The sequence below is a fragment of the Mesoplodon bidens genome (genome assembly GCF_964165515.1).
Source record: "Mesoplodon bidens genome assembly, chromosome: 4".
In the NCBI taxonomy this organism is placed as follows: domain Eukaryota; kingdom Metazoa; phylum Chordata; class Mammalia; order Artiodactyla; family Ziphiidae; genus Mesoplodon; species Mesoplodon bidens.
This window is the reverse complement of record NC_138160.1, coordinates 150349941-150372937: the sequence shown is the minus strand read 5'-3', so window position 1 is coordinate 150372937 and position 22997 is coordinate 150349941. Positions and strand designations below refer to the sequence as shown.

At 60.4% G+C, this 22997-nt stretch overlaps 2 protein-coding genes across 2 annotated transcripts; both read right to left on the bottom strand.

Annotated features, from left to right (window-relative positions):
• Window positions 1–3343: 3343 nt before the first annotated feature.
• SCAMP4 (secretory carrier membrane protein 4) lies at window positions 3344–22018 on the bottom strand. The gene is made up of 7 exons (XM_081231692.1): window positions 21957–22018; window positions 15363–15411; window positions 14095–14223; window positions 13649–13805; window positions 11822–11923; window positions 6712–6829; window positions 3344–5021 (listed from the first exon to the last, which is right to left on the bottom strand). Exons 2-7 carry the CDS (start codon window positions 15367–15369, stop codon window positions 4842–4844), a joined length of 693 nt encoding a protein of 230 aa, XP_081087818.1. The 5' UTR covers window positions 15370–15411; window positions 21957–22018; the 3' UTR covers window positions 3344–4841.
• ADAT3 (adenosine deaminase tRNA specific 3) lies at window positions 16863–20333 on the bottom strand. Its single transcript, XM_081232968.1, has one exon. It carries the CDS (start codon window positions 18179–18181, stop codon window positions 17129–17131), a length of 1053 nt encoding a protein of 350 aa, XP_081089094.1. The 5' UTR covers window positions 18182–20333; the 3' UTR covers window positions 16863–17128.
• Window positions 22019–22997: the final 979 nt, after the last annotated feature.

Below are 22997 nucleotides of genomic sequence, written 5' to 3'. Positions count from 1 at the left end.
AGACGCAGGCACACAGACCAGCACTCTCCACCTGAGGGCAGAGTCAAGTCCCCCCCGGTCCCCAGCCCAGGTGTGTGAGGTGGAGGATGAATGCCCCCAGCACCCCACCCCCATGGGCAGACAACCTGAGGCAGGGTCCTCGAGGGACTGAGCCCTCCTGACTGCCCACAGCTGTGACCTGCTCATTTATGCCTTCCGCCTCCCGGGTAAAGCTTTCACCCTCAATCTGTGTCTCGGGTCCAAAACATCCTGCTGCAAAGGAGCCCACGGGAGAATCCAGCTCCTCCTCTCTGAAGCCACAAGTCAGAGATTTGAAAAATGAAAGCAATGTCACTCATCCTTTTCTTTTTATTTTTATTTTTGGAAAATGTGGTTTTTAAAAACGTTAAAATGCAGGCATAGAAAACAAACTTATGGTTACCAAAGGGGGAAGGGGGCGTAAATTAGGAATTTGGGATTAACATATACACACTACAGTATATAAAATAAACAAGGACCTACTGTATAGCACAGGAAACTATATTCAATACCTTTTAATAACTTATAATGGAACACACCACTGTAAAGCAATTATACTCCAATAAAGATGTTAAAAAAAACCTATAATGGAAAAGAATCTGAAAAAGAACATATATATATATATATATGTATGTATACCTGAATCACTTTGCTGTACACCTGAAACTAACATAACATTGTAAATCAACTCTACTTCAAAAAAAAAACAGTTCAAATGTAATGAGTTTATTTTTTAAATGACATTAAAAATGTTTCAAAATTTTCTGTCTTCAATCCTAATATAGTAAATAACAGTACCGAGCTGGGAGAGGCAGGAAGGGCCCCCCCAAAGGTCTCAGAGGGAGCAGGGCCCTGTGACACCTCAGCCTTGCGCTCAGGCCTCCAGAACGTGGGCGTCAATTCCTGCCGTGTTAAGCCACCCAGTCTGTGGTCGTCTGTTATATGGACCTTTCCACCTGCCCCCTGGCCCCGGGATCTTTGTTGATGAAGGCACAGCATCTAAATCCAGATTCCCCGCCCCCAAACTGATGAGCTTTCTCTGAGAGGAGGTTCAGAGTAAACTCTACGAATCAAATGTAATCCTGATCAATCATTCATTTTCTCCATAGCAAAGTTAAATCGCTTCCAGTTACCGTTTTTTTGTTTTTTGTTTTTTGGCCATGCCATGCAGCATGTGGGATCTAGTTCCCTGACCAGGGATCAAACCTGGGCCCCCCGCATTGGGAGCGCGGAGTCTCAACCACTGGACGCCCAGGCAAGTCCCCTTTTAAAAACTTTCTCGTTTTTTTTGTTTCATGTTCTTACTCCTGGAAGTGACTTCCATCATCATCGATGCTTTGTGATGAAACTGAGGGTACTTGATCCCTCAATCAGATTAAAAAAAAAAAACTTCATCAAGTTTTCTTGTTCAGTTGCTGCTCTTGACCTCCACTGAGAACAGATTTGCCAGGTCAGATCTTGCAGCTAAAGCAGGGATCTCACCCGGGTGGTCCTGCCCCAGGGGCCATGGGGCCATGTCTGGGGACGTCTGTGGTCATCACGACTGGGGGACTACTGGCATCAAGGGGGTGGGGCCAGCAAGGCTGCTCCACACCCCGCAGCACCCCGGACGGTCCTCAGAAGATGCTCCAACCCCAGTGCTCACAGTGCCCAGGGGACCCCGAGCTGGAGGACAGCTGGTGAGAAGCTGTCAGCTATCAACTACTCACAATTTGCAGGACCTGCCTGGTCCGCCGGCCTCCGGCCTCCCGTCACCAGAGGTGACCTGTCCCTGCTTCTGACCAAGGTCAGCCCCTCCCCTCGGATCCCACTGAGGATGCTCTGAGCCCAGTCTCCCCTGCAGGAAGGCTCCCACGGGCGTCTGCAGGTGCCCTTCCCTCACCCTCACCTGCGCCCCTTCCCCCGTGAATGATGCTCTCGTCCATCCCAGGGACCCATCCCCACAGCCAAGCCCCTCGGTGCAGCCTCGGTTCTCTTTCCCTGGACGGGCTGAGCGGTGGCCCGGAACCCGTGACCTTACTTGGAAACAGGGTCTTTTCAGATGTATTAAAGGTAAGGATCCAGCTGAGATCATGCCGGATGTGGGGTGGGCCCCAAATCCAAGGATGGTTTCCTCGTAAGAGACAGAAGAGAAGGCTGTGAGGACAGAGGCAGAGCCTGGAGCGCCCTGAGGGTGGGAGAGGCAGGAAGGACCCTCCCCTGGAGTCTGGAGGGAGTGCGGTCCAGCCACACCTGGATCCAGAACCGGGAGGGATAAATCCTTCGTTTAGGTCCCAGGTCAGTGGTCCTGTCACAGCCGCCCCAGCAGACGGTCCCCTTCTCGACCTGTCCTGGGTCCCCCACATCACCTCTGAGCCGAGGACGCAGATGCCCTTCCCCAGACCCGCGTCCCCCACACCGACAGGCGAGCCCTACACCGCCCACGACCCAGCACTGCAGACTGCGCAGCTCACACACGTGTATCCCCTCAGCTCGGCAGGGCAGAGCCCAAGATCCGGGGTCCCAGGCTGGCTCCTGCCCAGGGACCACCTGCCACCCTCCGCCCCCACTCTCCCCTGGCTTCCGGGGGTCCCCACAACCCTGGGCTCGGAGCGGCCTCACCCCGTCTCTGCCTCTGCCTTCACACGGCCCCTCCCCGTGTGTGTCCCAACGGCCCCCTCTTAAGGACACCAGTCCTGCTGCGTTAGGACCACCTGCTTCTGTGTGACCTCCCCTTAACTAACTACTCCCGCAAAGACCCCGTTCCCACACAGGTCCCACTCTGAGGTGCTGGGTCAGGACTTCAAGTGAACTTGGGTGGACGCGAGGAAACCCACGCCACTTGCTCTGGGTTCTGTCTGCCTCCTCTCTGCGGACTTCGTTTCCTTCCCCTGGTGTCCGTGGGGTAACAGACCCGCCGCCGCTCTCCCGTGTCCACGCGGGGTGTCCACTCCACCACCAGGGCCCCCCGTGAGCCGGACTGGGGCCTCTGCAGACCCACACTGCTCCTATCCCAGCCACTTCAGCCCCCACGTCTCCTTCATGGCAAGTGGAGCTGCTGTCTCACTTCCTGCAAATTTTCTTTTTCGGTTGAAAGCTGTTGAGCATGAAGAAAATGTGACTGAAAGCAAGAACACGAAGGGACATGGCTTGCGGGCGAGGCTCCGCGGTGGGTGGGGCAGGGTCCCTGGCAGGGGCGGCCGGCAGCGTGGACGGGACTTGGCCCAGCACACAGCCTGGTCCTGGTTTATCCCGCCGGAGGCCGTGGGCGCTGGGATCCAGGGGATGAAGGCCCCGGAGGTGATACCACGTGGCGCCAAAAACAGCCCCCGCGGATGCTCCTCTAATGCAGAAAGGATGTCTTTATTTCCTGGATATTCTCACGTAACAAAAACCACAACGCACAGCGAGGAGTGGGGTGGGGGTGGGTGCCGTGGGCGATCCCGGGCTGGCTGATGCCTGCTCATCGCCCGTCACTGGTGGCGCCCCGCTCACGCGCGACTCGGCCCCACGGGGAGTGTGGCGCACGCCTCCGTCACGGGAGGTGGCCTTGGGGACGCGACGGGACCCGGGTTTCCCATCTCAGGGGCCCATTAGGGTCCCAGACCCGGGTGCTTTCTCGCGGCCGCCTTCGGGCACCGCGGGGTGGTCAGCACGAGTAGCCAAGCAAGCAGGCGGGGGCGTGGGGGGCGGCCCAGCTGGTGCGACAGGAAGGGCGTCCTGCCCCGAGGGCTGGGTGACTAGGAGCCGAGGGGCAGCGTGTGGGGCACCCGGGAGCCTGGACGGGGGCCCATCCACTCACACAGGTGCAGGCTGCTTGTCTGGGAAGGAGCTGGAAGGACCGGAGGGCAGAGAGAAGGGGCAGGTTCAGATTCCTAATAAGGCACAGACTTGTCACTCTCCTCTGTCCCCTCAGGGACTCCAACTCCTGGTCCCGCGGTCCCAGGAGGGTTGCGTGGATGGCAGCCCACGAGCCTCGGGCCCAGCGCTTGGCCTGGGGCGCGCGCTCTGCGGAGATGCGTCTGGTTTCCCATCTGCTTCCATCTGAGACAGACCGGCGGCTCCCCTTCCCCGCAGAGCGAGTTGGTCCCAGGTTTCGGATCTGACGAGGTCCTACCTGACGGTCCCAGCTCTAAGACCCCTCCGGGGGGGATGAGAGCATCTCAGAATGAGCATGGCCACGGGCAGGGGGACTGGAGGCAAGCTGCCAACCGACAGATGGACAGACAGCCAGCCAGCCAGACGGGGTGAAGCTCAGATCGTGGCAGTGAGGCGGCAAGTCCACAAGAGGGCAAACACATGGAGGATCCAGCTACCGTCGAGCCCCTCTGTCTCCCACCAGGGACCAGAACCTGGTGCTGGGAAGGCCTCCCTCTTTCCCTCTTACTGGAAGCTGGGCCGAGGGCAACCACCCGGATGGAAGCCGGGAAGGGTGGACGCAAGGCCGGGAAGGGTGGACGCAGGGCCGGGGCCCTTCTCTGCGTCAGCAGCTCTGGAAAGGGGGCAGTCGGCCCACCTCTGACCTGCAAGGCCCAGGTCAGCCCCCCGAGACCCCGAGGGGAGAGGGTGTGGCTGCAGCACAGTGGATGTCACGGTGACTAAACACACTCAGGACCACAGGGGGTGTCCTTCTGCTGGACAGCGGCGGCCGGACAGCTTCTGGGCAGAGCTTGCAGGGAGCCCTGCTCTCGGGAGTGAGGTGAATGCAGGGGCGGGTCCCCGAGAGCCCCCGGGTCTGCCGTCCCGGCTGGCGGAGGGGCCTCATCAAACCCAGGGTGGCGGGAGTGGATGGCGAGGGGCAGGTGGGCCGGTGGAAGACAGGCAGCGGGGCCGCCGGGCTCCTGCTAAGGCCACTGGCTGCCGCTGGCTGGGTAGCTGGGCACGGTGGGGTACTCTGGCAGGCTGTTCCCTGAGAAGTTGTTGTACTGGGCCTCCCGGGACGGCGGATTCCGCCAGGCGCCTGTGCTCCACTCCGTCTGTGCCTTCTGGAAGCTCCCGCCAGCCCCGCGGTAGATGCTGTGCACCTGCGGGGGTGGAAAAAAGGACAGTGCAGAGACCCACTTGGATTCGAGGCGGGGCTTTTCTTAAACGGATGACAAACTGCAGGAACTTTAGAAAAAGTGCAGAAGCTGAGACGGGGGCTCTGAAGGCCACGCCTGCGCTGTGACCACTGCCTGCCCGTCCGAGGGTCTCCACCGCCCCAGCAGAAAGGGGCTCGTCCAGGACAGGTCTGCTGCCTGGCGACCACCCGGTGACTCACCCCCCGGGGCACATCAGGCCCCGGGCCCCCGTGTTGCCGAGGGCATCTCTGCAATGACTTCCTCAGCAGAGACCTCTGGGGACGGACCACTGCCTCCTCCCCACCGTCCAGGAAGGCTGGGCCCCTCAGACATGGGGCTGGGCTATTTCTGGAAATCCCAGCAAATCCACTAACTGAAAAGATGGCATTTGTTTTAACTTGAGGCTCTTGAGCAGTGAAGCTGACACTTTTGTCCTTTATCTTTCTCCTGTGCAATGGCCTCCCGGCGAACCCCCAAACCGGGGTGGTGCTGGGGACCCCGATGGGGCAGCTCTGCTCTGGAGGACTCGCTCAGCTTGGAACCCCTCCCGTCTGCTGCTGAGATGTTCCTGGTGGAACCACAGCTGTCCCTGTGTGGCCTTCGTCCCAGCATCTCCCCAAGCCTCCCGGGGTCTGCTTTCTGCTGGTTCCTCCTGCCCCCTTCGGGTCATCCATAAAGCCAGGGGACTTCAGGGGCAAACACGGAGGAGCAGGCACCCCTCTGTCCTTCCAGATGACCCAGGGCTCCGATGGAACAGTGCAGGCCTCAAAACCTGACAAAACAGCTGAGATCCCACGGCACGGAGGCTGGAAGGGACTCAAAACCGAGCTTTCAGGGACTTCCCCAGCAGTCCAGTGCTCAGGACTCTGCATTTTCACTGCCAAGGGTGCCGGTTCGATCCCTGGTCAGGGAGCTAAGATCCCACAAGCCCCACGGCATGGGGAAGAAAAAAAAAAAAAGTCGTGGGTAGGGCTGGCTTCCCTGAGCAGCGGTACTGGGCGCACAGGAGGGGCACGGCCGAGAGGGTCACCTCCGGGAAGGCCAGGTGGACGCACCGTCAGCCTCGTCACCCGTCGGTTTCCACATGGCCCCAGGACAACCCTCACGCAGCCGATGCCCCCAGACTATAGGGCTCATGTTCCAGCTGGAATCCTCCAAATGCCTGGAGTGGGGCTGTCCAGGGAGAGCCCGTGACGGTGGAGCTGGTTGGCGCCAGCCCCTCACGGCCTGAGCGCTCGGGAGGAGGTGGGTGCGACGGACACAAGGAATTTTTAGTTTTAGTTAACTTTACTCAATTTGCATTTAACTGGAAACAGTGATTAGTGGCCGGTGGTGGCTGAATTGGCAGTGTGGACCACCCTCTGGGACACGCGTGCTAGGGGCTCTGGCAGGCAGTGGTCGCCATCGGCCACAGGGCGCTGTCTCCCTGAGTCCCTCCTCCTTGGAAGGCCATGTGGGCGGGAAAGCAGTGCCCTGGCCTGAGAGGTCGAGGGTCTGGACCACGGAGGGTGTGCCCTGCTGACAGCGCTCACTTCACTTCCCGATGCTCGGTCTCCTGCTACCGAAACAGGGTAAGACAAGCCCCCGGGGCTGGGAGGTCAGGACACAGGATGCGAGAGAGGAAGCGGGATGTCTCGGGACCTAGAGGAGTTACCTTCATGATCGTGATGGCCATCATGGCGGCCGACATGGAGAACATGATGGCCGGAAGCAGCATGACCACGGCGGCCCCGACACTGGTCTGGAAGAACCCAATCGCAGCCAGCCAACCACTGCAAGGGACGAGAGAGTGTGTGGGAGCCAGCATGACCACCGGACAAGGGCCCACCATCCCTCATGTGTAAAGAGCTCCAATAAATCAACAAGAAAAAGGTAAATGACCGGCAGAGAAAATGGGCAATTCACAAGGAGCAACGAACTTTGGAAGTGATGCTCGAACCCACCAACAAAGATGTGCAAGTTAGAAAAAGTCTCGTTCTGACACCATCGTCCCGGCAAACATAGTGAGGGAATAGAGAAACAAACACTACATTGTCAGTGTGGGGTGCACCCTTCCTGGAGGGCAATGGGGTGTGACCCAGAACAAGACTTAAGCGCTCATTCCTTTTTTTTTTTTTTTTTTTGTGGTACACGGGCCTCTCACTGTTGTGGCCTCTCCTGTTGCGGAGCACAGGCTCTAGACGCGCAGGCTCAGTGGCCATGGGTCACGGGCCCAGCCGCTCCGCAGCATGTGGGATCTTCCCGGACCGGGGCACGAACCCGTGTCCCCTGCATTGGCAGGCGGACTCTCAACCACTGCGCCACCAGGGAAGCCCCAGTGCTCATTCCTTTTCCCCCAACTATTTCACTTGTAAAAATTTACGCCACGGCCATTGCTGTAAGAAGGAAAAGCTGAGGGTAACCTGTAAATGCCCACTGGCTGGGAATGACTGGAACATCAGTTTATTAAGGAGACAGCAAAACAAGAGAAAGCTGGTGGTCACTGGGTGCGTCCCTAGTCCACATGCGGAAGAACACCCATCTGGTCTCTGGGAGGGAGAGGCAGGAAATAGGGTGTTTTTGAGAATGTTTCTTCTTAGCAAGTAATGACACCGCACGGTTCAAGATTCAGGAAATTAAAAAAAAATACACAATAGACAGTCTCTCTCCTGCCGACCCCCTCCCCAGCCCAGAGGGAACTGGTGTAGCTCATCTACTATGTATCCTTCCTGAGAGAGTTTATAAGATGTATGCAACCTGCTGCAGGCACACACGAACAGGCCTCGCCCCTCTGTGAAACCAGGAGAGACGTCCTTGTGTACAAACAAGGACAACAGAACACACTGCTTTACACTTTGAGGGGTATGAGCACAGCTGGGCGGCTGGGGGGCTCAGGTGGGTAGACAGGCAGCTGGGGCTGGGCCAGTGGGGGGCTGGATGCTGTCCTGTGGGCTACTGGGAGGGGAAGAGGGGCTGGCTCTGCTGGGGGAGGGGCCACTCTGGGGACCAATAATCTCGCATCGGATCTGGGGCCATGGATCCTGGCCACTGGGGAGGGTGGGGCTGTAGGATGGGGACCTGCTCCACTGCCCAGCCTCCCAGAGGGACCAGCAGCCGGAGCTTCCAGAGAACGATCTCACCAACAGCCCAGGGTGACCCACTCAGGACAGTGGGTGATAAACCGGCCTTGACCAGCTACGGACAGACGTGCAGAGCCTGCTGCACCCACCAGGCGGGTCAGCCAAGGCAAGTGGCAGTGGGGGGAGGGCAGGGAGGATGACAGGCCTGGAGACAAAGCAGCAGGGACACGAGGGTGCCAGGTGCTCCCCCAAGGCCACTCGGCCAGGAGCTTGAGGGGACAGAGCCAGGGATATGGGGACAGAAGGTGCAAAAGGACAGCACAGGGGTGCAGCCTGCAAAAGCTATGGGAGGGCCTGGCAGCTCCTCAGACGGCTAAATAGTTACTGTGTCGCCCAGCAATTCCACAACCAGGTGGAAGAGAAACGAGAACACACGTTCACACGGATACCTGTAGAAACTGCACAACAGAACGACTCGCAATAACAGACAGGCACACACAACCCAAGCGTCCACCCATGTCTCTGTAAATGGATACACATACCGTGTCCCTCCACACACGGGAACATCACTCAGCCATGAAAAGGAGAGAAACCCCGACACTCGCTACCACGTGGATGGACCCTGAGAACACGACGCTCAGTGAGAGAAGCCAGACACAGAAGGACACACAGTGTGTGATTCCATTGATGGGAAACGTCCAGAACAAGCAAGTCCACAGACACAGAGAGGGGATGCGTGGTTGTCAGGGGCTGGGGAGGGGGTGGGGGTGACTGATGATGCGGACGGGCTTCTTTTTGGGGTGACGGAATGTGCTGGAATTGGATAGAGGTGATGAACCTCTATCCTTGTAAATACACTGAAAACCACTGAATCGTGCGCTTAAGAGGCTGCCTTCCTGGCTGTGAAGACACCTAGATAAAGCCCTTACCGTGGAGACTACAGACGGTCGAGCTCCCGGATCAGAGAGGCGTGCACACCTCACCTGGAGTCTGATGTGAACCAACCACAAAGACCAGACGTTAACAACCCACAGGGATCCCCGAGGGGAAAGACTTGTCATGGAAACACTGTGGAAACCCAAGACACCTGCAGGTGGGTAAGAGCACTGCACCCACCATGTGTGGTCGAGGCGAGGACGTGGGCGGGGAGTTGGCTGAGTGGTGGGCAGCGGGCTCTGCCCCGGGTCCGTGAACCTCTAAGGGGCCCCACGTGAGAAGGTCACGAGAGGGCAGGAAGGACACATGTGAGCATCTGAGGTGCTGGGGTCACTGTTGGCTTCCTGGTGCAAAGCAGCATCGCGGCCTTTTACGTATAAGACGTGTCAGAGGTTTTAAAAGTCCACCTCCTGCACGGACTCACAGGGAAGCGTCTGGGGTGAGCGGGGAGGGACAGACCTGCGGGCCCGGGACTGGATGGGAGCCGGTGCCCCCGGAAGGTATCCCCGAGGCTCCACACGCTGACCCCAGGGTGGTCCACTCGCTCCCTGGAGGTGACCTGCAGGACTGCGGCCACCTGGGCAGGAGGGTGAGACCCTGGGAACAGGGAGACCCCAGCCAGCCAGGAGGAGACCCCCGGAGTGGGCAGACCCCGGGCGGGGAGGCTCAGCAGCGGGGCAGACCCCAGGTGGGGGAAGCCCAGGCTGGCCCGTCAGGGTGAACGCAGACGGGCAGAGCTGCAGCTCCTCGGCCCCAGCCCCAGCACTGAGCCCCAAGGTGGCCCCCGGGCCAGGCACCATCTACTCCCCCACGTCTGTGGAGCCTGGGGGTCCCCGTACGGGACCAGAGCCAGGACAGCTGCCCACAATGGCAGGAAGGGGAGGGCCTTGGGTACCAGGTACGGAGCCTAACCCTCACCCTACCCCCTGCCCCCATCCACGCCCATCCCCGTCTGCAGACTAGGAAGTCAGGAGACCCCTTCAAGGGGAGCAAATGAGCCAGCCCTCGGGAGGTGCCCAAGCCCCCCTGCACACCCAGGAGCACTGTCACCATCACTGTCACCGTTGTTATTACTACCCCCCTCCCTCTCCCCACGACTTCCCAGACAAGGGGAACATCTCGGGGCAGCCCCTGCGCGAGGTGAGGTCACCAGCTGGGGAGGCCCCCACGGGAGGTGGGAAGGTCGGCTCCGATGTTCCCTTTCTGCAGGCTGGGCCCCAAGGAAGGTGTGTGCACCCTGCCCGTCCGTGCAGAAACCACGGCAATGGGGGGCCAAGCAGAAGGCAGCTGGGTGCCGGCGTGAGGCTGCGTCTGGAACCAGACCTCGGGGGCTCCCCGTCCCAACACCACCTGTGCAAACGTGGAGTCCACCCGGGCACCTACTCTCCCGCTGGATCTGGGGTCTCGGCCATGCCTGGGGGTCGCCCAGTGAATCCCTGCACCTGGGGTGGTCCTGGGGATCCCAGACCCGCATCTGGGAAGGCATCGGCCAAGAGGAGGCCCAGCATTCAGGGTCTGCTCACCATGCAGGGAGGGAGTGATGTCAGGAACCCAGAGAGACGCACCCTGGAGATGACCCTGGGTGACCCTGGGTGACGATCCTGGGGAGGGGTGAAGGCCCGGCGGCAAACGGACACCGAGAGGCCGTGCAACCTCAGCGGGGCCTCAAGAACAAAAGGAGCGCGCACAGCTCACCACTGCCAAGGGCATGTGGCAGCCGTCCCCACGGACATGGCAGTGACGGGGACAGACACCTTGAAGGCAATGGCAACAGGCGCCCCCCACCTAGGAGCCAGAAGATGCACCACAGGGCGTGACCCAGAAGACTCCCCGCCGCTCACACGGCCAAGGTCCTGACATGCCGAGAAATTCTACCAAGAGACGTGGGGACACGCCTGGTGGCACACAAGGCAGGAAGAGCAACCGCCCAGCGCCACCTCTGGGCACTGCCTGCCGCAGACGGACCCGCTGCCCCAACACTGCCACGTCCTGCTCCAGGGCCCCGCGGATGTGGCACCTTAGGTGGAAAAAGGGACTTTCCAGGTGGGCTTAAGTTAAAGCCCCTAAGACAGGGAGGACCCTGGATACCCCAGGGGGCCTAGCATTATCCCAGGGTCCCTATAAGAGGGAAGTGGGAGGGTCAGAGGCAGAGGGAGACAGGAGATGCTGCGCTGCCGGCTGTGAGGATGCAGGAGGGGCCACAAGCCAGGGATGCGGCGCCTCTAGAAGCCGGAAAAGGCGGGAACCGATGCTCCCCTGGAGCCTCCGGAAGGACCGGCCCTGCCCACTCACAGGTTAAGTGAATTCTGATCTCCAGAACGTGACATGTTTCTTTCATTTCAAGTCACTACATCTGGAGTAATTTGTTACAGTAGCCACAGAAACCTCATATGATACCCCAAAAGCAAACAAATGGAAAACGGCTCACCCCCTAGGTAGGCCTAGGCACAGGTGGCTGCTCAGGGCAGGCCCTCGAGCTGCTCTCCCACCCCCCAGACACATCATGGACCACGCTTCCCAGGTCCTCCTGGGGCCGGGTGACCACGCACGAGGCGGCAGAAGGCGGGCAGATCCGCCGCACCCGGCCCCCTGGGCCGGCACCTCCCTGGAGGGTAGACAAGAGCAAGGAACAAACGTCAGCCCTCTCCCAGCTGTCAGAGTTTTGGGGTCCTCGTCACAGAGCTCAGCCTGCACGAACAGTTATGAGCAAGTGACTCGTGGCCCCAGAGCTGACCCCGCTCGTTGCGGGCTCTCGGGGGCCTTGCTTACCACGCGCCCCATCCCGAGAGGCCGACAGCCTGGATGATGGTCAGGACGAACTGGGCTCCGAAGATGAAGAAAAACGCCATGAAATTGAAGGAGCTGTCAGATCTGGAGGAAAGGAAAAGAGCCGTTACTGAGGCCGAGGAGGAAGAGGCAGAGGCTGCGGGAGTAGGACGGCCCCTCCCGTGCAGTTCCCATCAGGAGGGGCCCAGCGCTGCCCTTCCCAGAGGATGTCACCCAGACACACTCCTCCTGGGGAGGTTAAGAGCCTCCTGCGTCCTAAGCACGTGCCCGCACCCGCGTGGCCCGAGGGAGACTCATCGTGGATTTCAGGTGCTCTGCATGCTGGACCCATGCCTGCTGCCCCGGACAAGGGAGGCTGCACGGGGCTCACCCAGGCCACTTCCGGATCATGAAAGGAGGGCAGGCGCTGGGGGACCCACAGCAGAGGAAGGGTGGGGGAGGCAGGGATGCTCGCGTAGCTCAGGGCTGCTCCCAGGCAGTCCCCGAAGCCCTTGGGGGTCCCCGTTCCTGCACACAGTCGCACCAGCCAGCCTGGGGCCTCAAGCAACAGGCCCCTTTTGCTTCAGCACATGAGAGTGGGTTTCTGGTTCTTGCCTCCAAGAGGGCACCAGGGGCCCTGTTTGACTCCCACTGAGTCTTGGATTCAGGGACCTTCCAGGGGCAAACATGGCACACACCTGAGTAGCAGGGAGCTGGCTGGGGGTGAACATTCACAGAGCAAGATTCACAGCACCCAAAAGGTGACAACAACTCAAACGCCCATCAATGGATGATGGATAAACAACTGTGGGGGGACTTCCCTGGTGGCGCAGTGGTTAAGAATCCGCCTGCCAATGCAGGGGACGCGGGTTTGAGCCCTGGTCCAGGAAGATCCCACATGCCGCAGAGCAACTAAGCCCACGCGCCACAACTACTGAGCCTGCGCTCTAGAGCCTGTGAGCCACAACTACTGAGCCCTTGTGCGGCAACTACTGAAGCCCGTGCGCCTAGAGCCCGTGCTCGGCGACAAGAGAAGCCAGCGCAATGAGAAGCCTGCGCACTGGAACAAAGAGTAGTCCCTGCTCTCTGCAACTAAGGAAAGCCTGCACACAGCAACAAAGACCCAACACAGCCAAACAAAAAACCCCACAATACTATTTAAAAAAAAAAAAAACAACAACCTGCTGTCCCTCCACACACGGGCGCATCACTCGGCCATGAAAGGGGGTGAAGCCCTGACACTCGCTACAACGTGGATGGACCCTGAGAACACTATGCTCAGTGAGAGAAGCCAGACACAGGACAAATAGGCTGTGATTCCACTGACAGGAAACGTCCAGAACAGGCAGATCCACAGACACAGAGAGCAGGTTCATGGTTGTCAGGGGCTGGGGAGGGGGATGGGGGGATGCTAATAGGCACGAGGTTTCTCTTTGGGGTGATGGAATGTTCTGGAATTAGACAGTGGTGATGGTTGTCCAACCTTGTGAAGATACTAGAAACACTGAATGGTTAAGCAGGTGAGCTGCAGAATATGTAAAATATTATCTCAATAGTTATTAAAAGTGAACAAAACAGGCAGCAGCTGGTTTTGGCCCGTGGGCCGTTGTCTGCAGACCCGATATAAAGTGCCATCCAAACTGGACAAGAGGAAGGGGTGGAGCTCACACCTGGGCCCGGCGGCAGACGCAGACCAGGATGCAGCCCATGCGGGGCTGGGCACGGAGGGGAGCACACGCAGTGAGGTATCCTGTTCCCCTCAGTTTGGGGCTGTCAGCACCAGACACTCCCTGAGGGCCCTGGAGGGTGCAGGCCGCCCACCCCACTCACCGGAAGGCCTTGTATGCGGGCCGGAACCAGCACACGTAGCCGCAGGGGGAGAAGAGCAGCAGCCAGAGCAGGGCCAGACCGAAGTTGGCTCCTGAGCCGCCGGCGATCCACCAGGCCAGGCAGGCGACGAGGTTGACGCCCAGGGTGGCGCAGTAGACTGTGGGGAGGGGGCGAGGGGGGAGAGAGGGGCTGAGCCGGGACACCCCCCACCCCTGGACGGCAGCTCCCATGAGTGCAGGGACCCCACGCCAGAGAAGGGTCCAGAGGGCCCAGTCCCCCCACCTGCTCCATCCACACCGGACAGAAGCTCATCAGAAAGGAGCTTTATTACCAAACCCTCAGGCTCTCACCGCCCGGGTGCAGGGCGGCCTCCTAGCCTGCCCCTGTCCCAGTCTTGGGTCTCTGGGTGGTGCAGGTGGCCACCCATTCCTGCCCTGTCCACTCACAAAGCCACAGGCGGTAGATCCTCTTCACCAGGACCTGGTGCTCAATAGGGATCTCGTCAGAGAAGTTCTGGTAGAAGCAGGGCTTCAGGGGGATGAACTTGGGCAGTGGGGGGAAGTTGTTCTCCTTTCCTGCAGGGACAGAGGGGCCAGAACAAAACCCACACTGCCATCAGCTTGTAGCGGCCCCAAAGATGTGCCCCATCTGGTCCCAGGACCTGTGGACATGTCACCCCACAGGGCAGAGGGCACTTTGCAGGTGGGACTAAGGCCCCTGGGATGGGGAGGACCCTGGATTCCCCGAGAGGCCCAGCATCATCCCAGGGTCCTTATAAGAGGGAGGCGGGAGGATCAGACGCAGAGAGAGACGGGAAATGCTACACTGCTGGCTGTGAGGATGCAGGAGGGGCCACGAGCCAGGAATGCTGCACCTCTAGAAGCTGGAAAAGGCGGGAACCGATGCTGCCCTGGAGGTTCCGGAAGGACCAGCCCTGCCCACACCTGGATTTAGCCCCGTGAGACCCCAGTCGGACTCCTGACCTCAGGACTGTCAGAGAACAAATTTTATTTAAATCACTGAGTTGGTGGTGATTTCTCAGAAGTCACAGGAACACACACAGACTCGATGGTGGGGCCCACGTGCCATTCACACCTTTGACTCCAGGGAAGGTTCTGGCACTCGGGACATACGAACTTCCCAGGGCGGCTGTAACAAACGACCACAGACTGGGGGGCTTAACACAACAGAGATTTATCCATCTCCATTCTGGACACCAGATGACTGAGATCCAGGTGTGACAGGGCCACGCTCCAAGGGAGGGTCCTTCCTGCCCTTTCCAGCTTCTGGGGGCTCCAGGCGTCCTGGGCTTGTGGACCCCTCCCTCCAGTGTCCGCCCCCATCTTCCCTGGCTTGTGTGTGTCTATGCCCACGTTTCCTCCTTCTTAGACGTCTGCCATGAGACATCAGGGCCACCCTATTCCATTGGGACCTCAAATTAAGTTACATCTGCAGTAGGGTCCTGTTCCAGGGTCCCAGGGTCCAGACTGCATGGTTTTCAACACGAAACTTCTCCGGTTTCGCGTGTCCCCCGGCCCAGGGGCCGTGCTCATCTCTGTATGGCTCCATTTTAGCGCACACGCTGCCATGGCAGGCACTGCACGGGCCTCAAGGGGGACGTGATCCTGCCCGCAGCACAGCGTCCAGCGCCTGAGCGCTTCCCAGAGGGGTGGAGAAGCCGGAACCCTCGCTGCGCGATGCAGCCAGGACTCACCTGACATTTCCGCTGTGAAGACAGGGCAGGGGCGGAAGCCTGAAGCCACCTGGAGGGGAGACAGTCACAGTCAGGGGGTCCCCATGGCTGCTGGGCGACCCCAACGCCAGCTGCAGACCCAGAGGGCCACCGTGGGCACCGTCCTAACCACCAAACCGTCCACAGGGGTATCTGGGCTCTTGGCCCAAAGGCTGGCCCAGCCCTGAATGTGCGATCCCAGTCACCACCTCACCTCAGATCCCCCCCGGGCAGCCTGGCACGTTGCGAGGGGAGGCATCAGGCCAGAGGATCCCGGCAACCCACCCCCACTGCCCTCCTGCCTCATCTCCCCCACCCCCCCAAACTTCCCCTTTATCCACGGATGGCTCTGAGCACCTCCTATGGCCACAAAGAATCTCTGAATCACTGATAAATAGGTCCATGCTCATTGCTGTGTGACCTCAGGCAAACCACACAACCTCTCTGGTCTGCGGTTTTTGCCCTTGTGAGCCTTGCAAGGCCAAGGACCCCACTGCAATCCAGGTAAAACGCCAGGGGACAGGCCCGGCACCCAGCGGCCCTGCCCAGAAGGAACCCAGGAGCCCGTGTCACAGAGCAGCCCCTCACAGGAGACACCACCAAGGCGTGTAACTGAGCTGAATTCACCTGTTCCATGAGGGCCCTGCGGACAGATGGTGCCATCTTCAGGAAACGGGCCAGGCAATGTGGCCATGCCTAGCGCCCACTAGGCCCTCACGGTACAGCTGGCCCTGCACTGCCCCCTGTGCCTGGCACCAGAGTGGGTGGGGGAGCCCTGCCTGGAGGTGGTCCAGGTGGGAAGGATCCAGTGACAGAGACTTCTCTGGGTGCACCCCCAGCCCCCTGCTCAGTGAGGGCCCCACCGGGACCCTCAGCCCAGCCTGGCCCTGCCCTCCTGCCTGCAGGCCCCACTGTCTGCCCACTGCTCCGGCTCTGGCTGAGCCCCCCTGCCCTGTCCCCACGGGCTGGGAGCATCCCCGGGTTGGGGGCTGGAGTGGGGGCTCAGAGCAGGGATGTCTCAGGGCCCTGTGGTCAGTCAAAGTGTGTCTGCTGGATGGACAAACAGGCTGCTCCGAGCCCCACGCACACGGGTCCTAGTGCTAACCCGCCTTGGAAGAGCCCAAGAGCCCCTGTGGGGACCCCGTGGGCACCTGCAAAGGACGGGAAATTGATGTGGTCAGCGGAGTCCAGGCTGGCCGGGCTTCTCCCCAGAGTCCAGCCACAGCCTTCCAGACTCCGGGGGCCCCGCCCTGCCCATGCGTGGCCCACCCCGCCCCCCAGTACAAGCCCAGGTGTCGGCAGGAGCAGCCACCCCAACCCAGGGACCCTCGCTCCTCCGTCAACAGACAACGACCTGGTTTCTTTTTTCCTCTTGGCCGCACCGCGTGATACGTGGGATCTTATCGAACCCGCGCCCCCTGCACTGGAAGCACAGAGCCCTAACTACTGGACCGCCAGGGAAGTCCCAGACACCGACCTAGTTTTCAGTTGTTTATTTTCACACGTCAGAGCTGTTTCCTGACACCTGAGAAAAGGAGACACAATCCCGGTGGCCCCAGAGGCCCAGGTCTGAAGCTGCCCGGCTACTCAGCCTGGCTGGAGCTCCGTTACGCCCAAGCCCGGGGAAGAGCTCACCCAGACAGGCGTGCACCCCACGCGCCAGCAGCAACAGCACAAGTGTCCCCAAGCCGAGATGGGTCGACAGCCCCTGGCAACATGAGGGAGGCTGAGGAAGGTCCGGGCAGGGCCTATGCGTCGGGGTCCAGCCGGCGGCACTGGGCCTCCAGCACACCACAGAAGGCCTGGAAGCGGTGGTTGAGGTCCGGCTGGGTGTGGAGGCGGAAGCGGGTGCCCAGCGCGCCGTCGGGCGAGGGCGCCCCGTAGAAGACGCGCCGCACGCGGGAGTGGACCAGGGCCATGGCGCACATGGCGCAGGGCTCACGGGTGACGTACAGGTCGTAGCCGGTGCACACGTAGGGCAGGCCATCGGCGTCCTCGTCCAGCTTGCGCACGGAGCCCGCGCGGACGCCTGGGGGGGTGGCGGCTGGGGCGAAGGAGCAGGCGGGGTGGGGTGCGAGGTCATAGGCGCCGCGGCCCTGGCCCCGGGCCACCAGGTCGATGCACACCATGGTGGCGTGCAGCAGGGGTCCGGCCGCGCTGCTGCAGTCGTGGCCCGTGGCCAGCACGCGGCCCGAGGCCGGCTCCACCACCACTGCCCCCACGGCCCGCAGGCCCCGCGAGGCTGCCTGCTGCGCAGCCCACACGGCCCGCTCCATGTGGCCCTGCATCGCCACCCGCTCCTGCGCCGAGAAGAGCTGCCCGGCCAGGGCTCGGGTCACCTGCCGGTCCTCGTGGAAGGTGGTGGGCCAGTGGGCGCGCGCCTCCTCGAACTGGCCCCTGGTCAGGGGCGGCCGCGCGGGCACGGGCACCAAGAAGGGCTGCCCCAGGCCACGGGGGTCCACGGCCGGCGGTGGGAGGAGCTCGGCCAGCGATCTCATGCCCGCGGCCGGCCCCGCCAGGCACAACAGGATCTCCAGCGCGTGTGGGCAGCCGGGGCGGGGGCTGGGTCGCACCCTCTTGAGGTGAGGCTGTGCGGGCAGCGGGTGGACGGCTGACACCTCCTTGAGGAGGCGTGAGGTCTGGCGCTTATCCAGGACCGGCGCGGCGTAGGCCAGCACCAGCTCCACAGCACCCGACTGCTGCTCAGACAGGATGGGGAGGGCCTGCCACACCGGCTCTCGCTCGGAGCTCCCGGCCTTCGCGTCTCTGTGTGGCTCCACGTCGCCCGGCGTGGGGTCCATCCTCTGCAGGGCTCCGACTGCGGGGACAGACACCGGAGCAGGGCATCATCCTCAGCTGCGGGAAGCCTGCTGGGCCGGACGAGGGGTCGGTCCCAGGAGCGTGCCGAATCTGGAGGCTCGTCCAACCGAGCGAGACGCATCAGCGGTCGTGCTCTCACTCATCGCCTACTAATACTTGCTTTGCACAGAGTTTAAACCGCCCTCGTTACGGTGTCTTTTTTCCCCCTTTTGCTTTGAGATGTCTCATGTTGGGAGAATGCACACCGGACCTCAGAGACTTAATACAAAAGAATGAACATGAACTGTCTCAGTTTTTTCTGTATTCCACGGATACCGAGGACCGTCTGCACTACACCGTTTTATATAAGGGCTCTGAGCATCCTCGGATTTTGTTATTCTTGGGAGTCCCGGAACCAGTTCCCCATGGATACCGGGGAACGACTGTGTTGACTACGTGCTGAAGTGGGAACACTCTGCCTGTCTCAGGTTAAAGAAACGTATTACTAACGTTAAGGTCACCTGTTTCTTCGTACTTTTCAAAAACATGGCTTCTAAACGCTCCATCTCACATACATGCCCCGCATTATATTCCTACTGGTCAGGGCTGCCTTGGATGACATTAGAGATGCACTACAGATGACCTTCGCAGAACCCCAGAGGATCTCGGTGCCATGCCCGCAGCGCCCTGCACCCTGGCGGCGTCTTGGAGTGGGCCAGCCCCTTCCGCCTCTCCCCCGGGACGAGGCTTTTGCTCCTGTGATGTGCCCCAGCTCACAGGCCCCCCAGAGGACACGGTAGATCCTCGCCCACCACTGCCTGTCTGAAGCTCACGATACAAGCTCGGCAAACGCACAGGACCAGGGGTGCAGATGGCAGCTCTGAGAAGCGGCCAGCGTGGATGGGCCCCTCGGGCGCCCATGACGCCCGGGCCAGGCGGGGCCCTCAGGAGGGTCCGGGGCACTGGCTCTGAATCTGCTCCCGGCACACACTGTGCCCAGGATGCCAGGGCCTGCACAGCCTGCCCCAGGCCACAAAAGCTCCCATTGTCTCCCAGGCAAGAGAGAATTGTCTCCCAGGCAAGACAGACACAGTCCCGTTTGTGTCTCCAAGAATGCAAGCTCTGTCTGATCAAAATAAAACAAGTGACAAATACAGGGGGCTGCCATTGGGACACTGCTGGCCGGGCTGCCGGCTCCCAGGGAGGATGCCTAAAAACCACAGCAGGCCACCATCCGCTCCTAGGTGTGTGTCCAGAACTGAGACACACATCCACACAGGCACCTGCACACGCATGTTTGCAGCAGCAGGATTCATAGCAGCAAAAGGTGGACACAACCCAAATGTCCACAGAAAGATGGACAGATAAACACAACGTGGTCCCTCCACACACGGGAGCATCACTCAGCCATGAAAAGGGGTGAAGTCCTGACACCCGCTACAGCGTGGATGGACCCTGAGAACACGATGCTCAGTGAGAGAAGCCAGACACAGAAGGACACACAGTGTGTGCTTCCATTGGTGGGAAACGTCCAGAACAGGCAAATCCACAGACACAGAGAGTGAGTTCGTGGCTGTCAGGGGCTGGTGGAGGGGATGGGGAATGACTGCGGATGGGGACAGAGTTCCTGTTGGGGGGATGGAATGTTCTGGAATTAGACGTGATGATCACACAACATAGTAAATACACTAAAAAACACTCAAACATACACTTTAAGTGGGTGAACCACACAGTGTGTGAATCATATCTCAGTAAAGCTGCTGCTTCTTGGGGGTGATGGAGGACATCTGGTGGTCGCCAGGGCAGCCGGCCCCAAACGAGGCCCAGCACCTCGTGACTGCTGCTGGTGCTGGAACCACCGCACGTCCTCACACTGCCGTGAACAGGATCCCCGACTCCTTCCCATGACCCAGGACAGAGACTGTGGGGCTGTTCCCTTTCTAGAGGCCAAGGAACTTGCCTGGGGCCACGTGGCTGGGAGGACAGAGCAGGACCTGACGCTAAGGCCAGGTGGCCAGCAGCTCCCCAAATCTGCCTTCTGAGCCCCGGACAATGGGGGTCCTGAGGCCCTTCTACAGATGAGAAACAGGGTCTGCAGAGGGTGACCCGCCCAGCGACTTGCTTCATCATCCCCGGGGACCTAAGCGCGCGCACTCAGAGGCTGACCTGGTCCTCTTTTCATCCTTGAAGCCCCACATCCACCCCCCAGCTCTGGGCACCCCACTGCGCGCCCCCCCCCGCTGTGCTCTTTGCTGCTCCCGCCAAGCTCAGGCCCTTCCCTGGGTGCATCCACCTCCTTCTGCCTACAGCGAGGGCACCTCCTAAAGGTGCCTGTGCTACAATGGGGGGGGGCAGCCCCTTTCACAACTGTTTACACTTATGGTTGTAGCCTCTGTGGCGGGCACCAGCTGCCAGGCTCAGGGAGGGCTCAACTGCGTGGGGCAGGCCCTGGAGGGTCTGCGGAACCAGGGAGCCAGGACACCTAACAGCCAGTCCCCTCACTGGGTGCCCTGGAACTCCTGGGCTGTGGGTCTGGGGTCCGAGGAGGCAACGGGGCTTATTCAGCAAGCTGAGTCAGGCTCTGAAGGTGACACCCAACCAGAGGAAGGGGCCTTATCTCACCCCTGGGTGTGTCTAGGCCCTGCCCGAAGCCCTCACCCAGCCCACAGTTTCCTGGCTGAGACCTGGTGTTACCTGTCCTAACCCCACCCCCAGCTTCCCCCACTGTGAAATGGGATCCACTGCCACTGCCATGCATGGCTGCCTGGGGCAGAAAGTGAGAAAATCCACAGGAGGCTCAGGGGCCCAGTGCCCTGCGACGGGCAGACTCCAGGAGGGCTCCTCGGAGGTGGTGACCCAGAGCTGGGCCTGGAGGGAGGGTGGGGAGCCCTGAGCAGAACAGCCAGGGCTGGAGTCTCCTGACTCACACTGTCTGGGTGTGCGCTGGTTTGAAATACTGTTTCCAGGACTCGGCCCCATAGGAGGGGGAGGGCCCCAAAATCTGCATTTCTGACAAGCTCCCCAACAGAGTGGGGTCTGCAAATAACATGCAGGACGTCTCGCTAAATTCGAATTCCAGATGAGCAGATAAATTTTTAGTATAATTGTTGTCCCATGCAATCACTGGGATATACGTATTTTAAAATATATGTGTGTGTGTTGTTTACACTAAATTCCAATTTAAGAGGGCAACCTGCATGTTTATTTGCAGAACCTGGCCACCCTATAAGTGGGCCTTCGTGCATGAAAATTTGAGAACCTCGCGCATGTGGGGTGTGGGAGAGACCAGAAGTCACAATTTTAAAAGGTCTTGAAAACTCACTTTCCTTAAGTATCAGGAAGGATTATCAATGTTTAGGACGTACAGAAAGATTGGGGCCTTTCCCCCAAAGCGGGCGGGAAGCTGGTAAGTGGACAGTCCAGTGGACATCCCGGCGGTAGAGAGCTGGCCGAGAGGACCCCTGGGCAAAGCACGCCGGAAACAGCTGGGGCACGGGGTCTCCACCACGGACGGCAGGGGCGCGCGCACGCGCAGAAGGTTGATGGCGCGGAGGCCGGGGTCCCGCGGCCCGGCAGCCCCGCGCGCACGCGCACACGCACACGCACACGCGCCGCTCCCCGCGCCCGCGCGAGGCGCGCACGAGCCCGGCCCAGTTTGCTTACTAGCTCCCCGCGCGGCCGGCGTCCACCGCAGCCGCGATCCCCGCCCCAGCTCCCGCTCGCCCTCCGCGGGAGCCTGGGACGCAAGAGCCCGAGACCCCGGGGCCGTGCGCTTACCTGACGAGACGGGCGGAAGCGCCGCACCCCACCAAGTCTTAGCAACCGGCCCGCCTGCCCCGCCTCCGCCACCGCCTGGCGCCGCGGCGCACGATGGGAGCGTAGTTCCAGGGGCGGAGTCAGCGCGAAGCGGAGGCGGAGCCGGGACTACAATCCCCACAAGGGCGCGCGCGCGCGCGCGCGGCCTCGCTCGGCCCCTTCTTGAACGCTGCTCCTGTGACCTGCAGGAGAGAGGAGCGAGCTCTGAGTTGAGGGTTCGAGACCCATCAGGGCGGCGGGAAAAGTCCGACCCTGGGGGCCCTTTGGGAAATCAGCAGAGTGAAGAGACTGAGGTGGAGGGGCACACGCCACCCGCTGCAGTCACTCCCCGAGTCCAGTTTGCTGCTGCCCTGTGGCACCGGAGAGCTTGTTCCCGGAGACCAGGATGCAGTCTGGTTCCAGTACTGCTCTGGGGCCCCAGCCGACTCCAGCCTCACTTTCCCATCTCTACAGTAGGCGAAAGGGACCTCTTGACTCTCCCAGGCAAAACATGCTAATTTTTAAAACATGCTAATGAGCAAATCCGGTTATTCATTCTGGTTAAAGAGGTTAAACCCAGAGGGTCTCAACCAGGGGCAATTTGTCCCCCCACTCCCAGGGGACACTGGGCGATGTCTGGGGACATTTGTGGTTGTTACACCTGGGGTTCCTCCTGGCATCAAAACCTGGGATGCTGCCAAACACCCCACAATGCGTAGGACGCCCCCAAAACAGCCTCCCAAATTGTCCACAGTGCAGGAGGGTAGGTTGGAAGACCGTGGTTTAACCCCACTGTTAAGCAAGGAGAAAGATTTAGGTCTAGAAGGACCCTGAAGGGGGAAAAATTTCAATCTTTCCATTTTCTCCCTGCTCCCCTCCTGCAAGAACCAAGGAATCCCCTGCCAAGATCCGTTCAACGTCTACCCTTGGAAGGCGGTGGCTGGAGGGGAGAACCCACCTCCTGGAGTCCCCACCGCAGCCCAGCTCCTCAACCTTGCGGGACCCTGAGAGTCCAGCCCCCTG

Excerpts from the sequence above, each read along its gene's own strand:
- ADAT3 (XM_081232968.1), bottom strand. The coding sequence starts at position 18,181 with ATGGACCCCACGCCGGGCGACGTGGAGCCACACAGAGACGCGAAGGCC.
- SCAMP4 (XM_081231692.1), bottom strand. Across the intron at positions 11,924-13,648 it reads CCCGCATACAAGGCCTTCCG|ATCTGACAGCTCCTTCAATT; the intron begins GTGAGTGGGGTG and ends CCTTTCCTCCAG. Across the intron at positions 5,022-6,711 it reads TGGCCATCACGATCATGAAG|GTGCACAGCATCTACCGCGG; the intron begins GTAACTCCTCTA and ends CCACCCCCGCAG.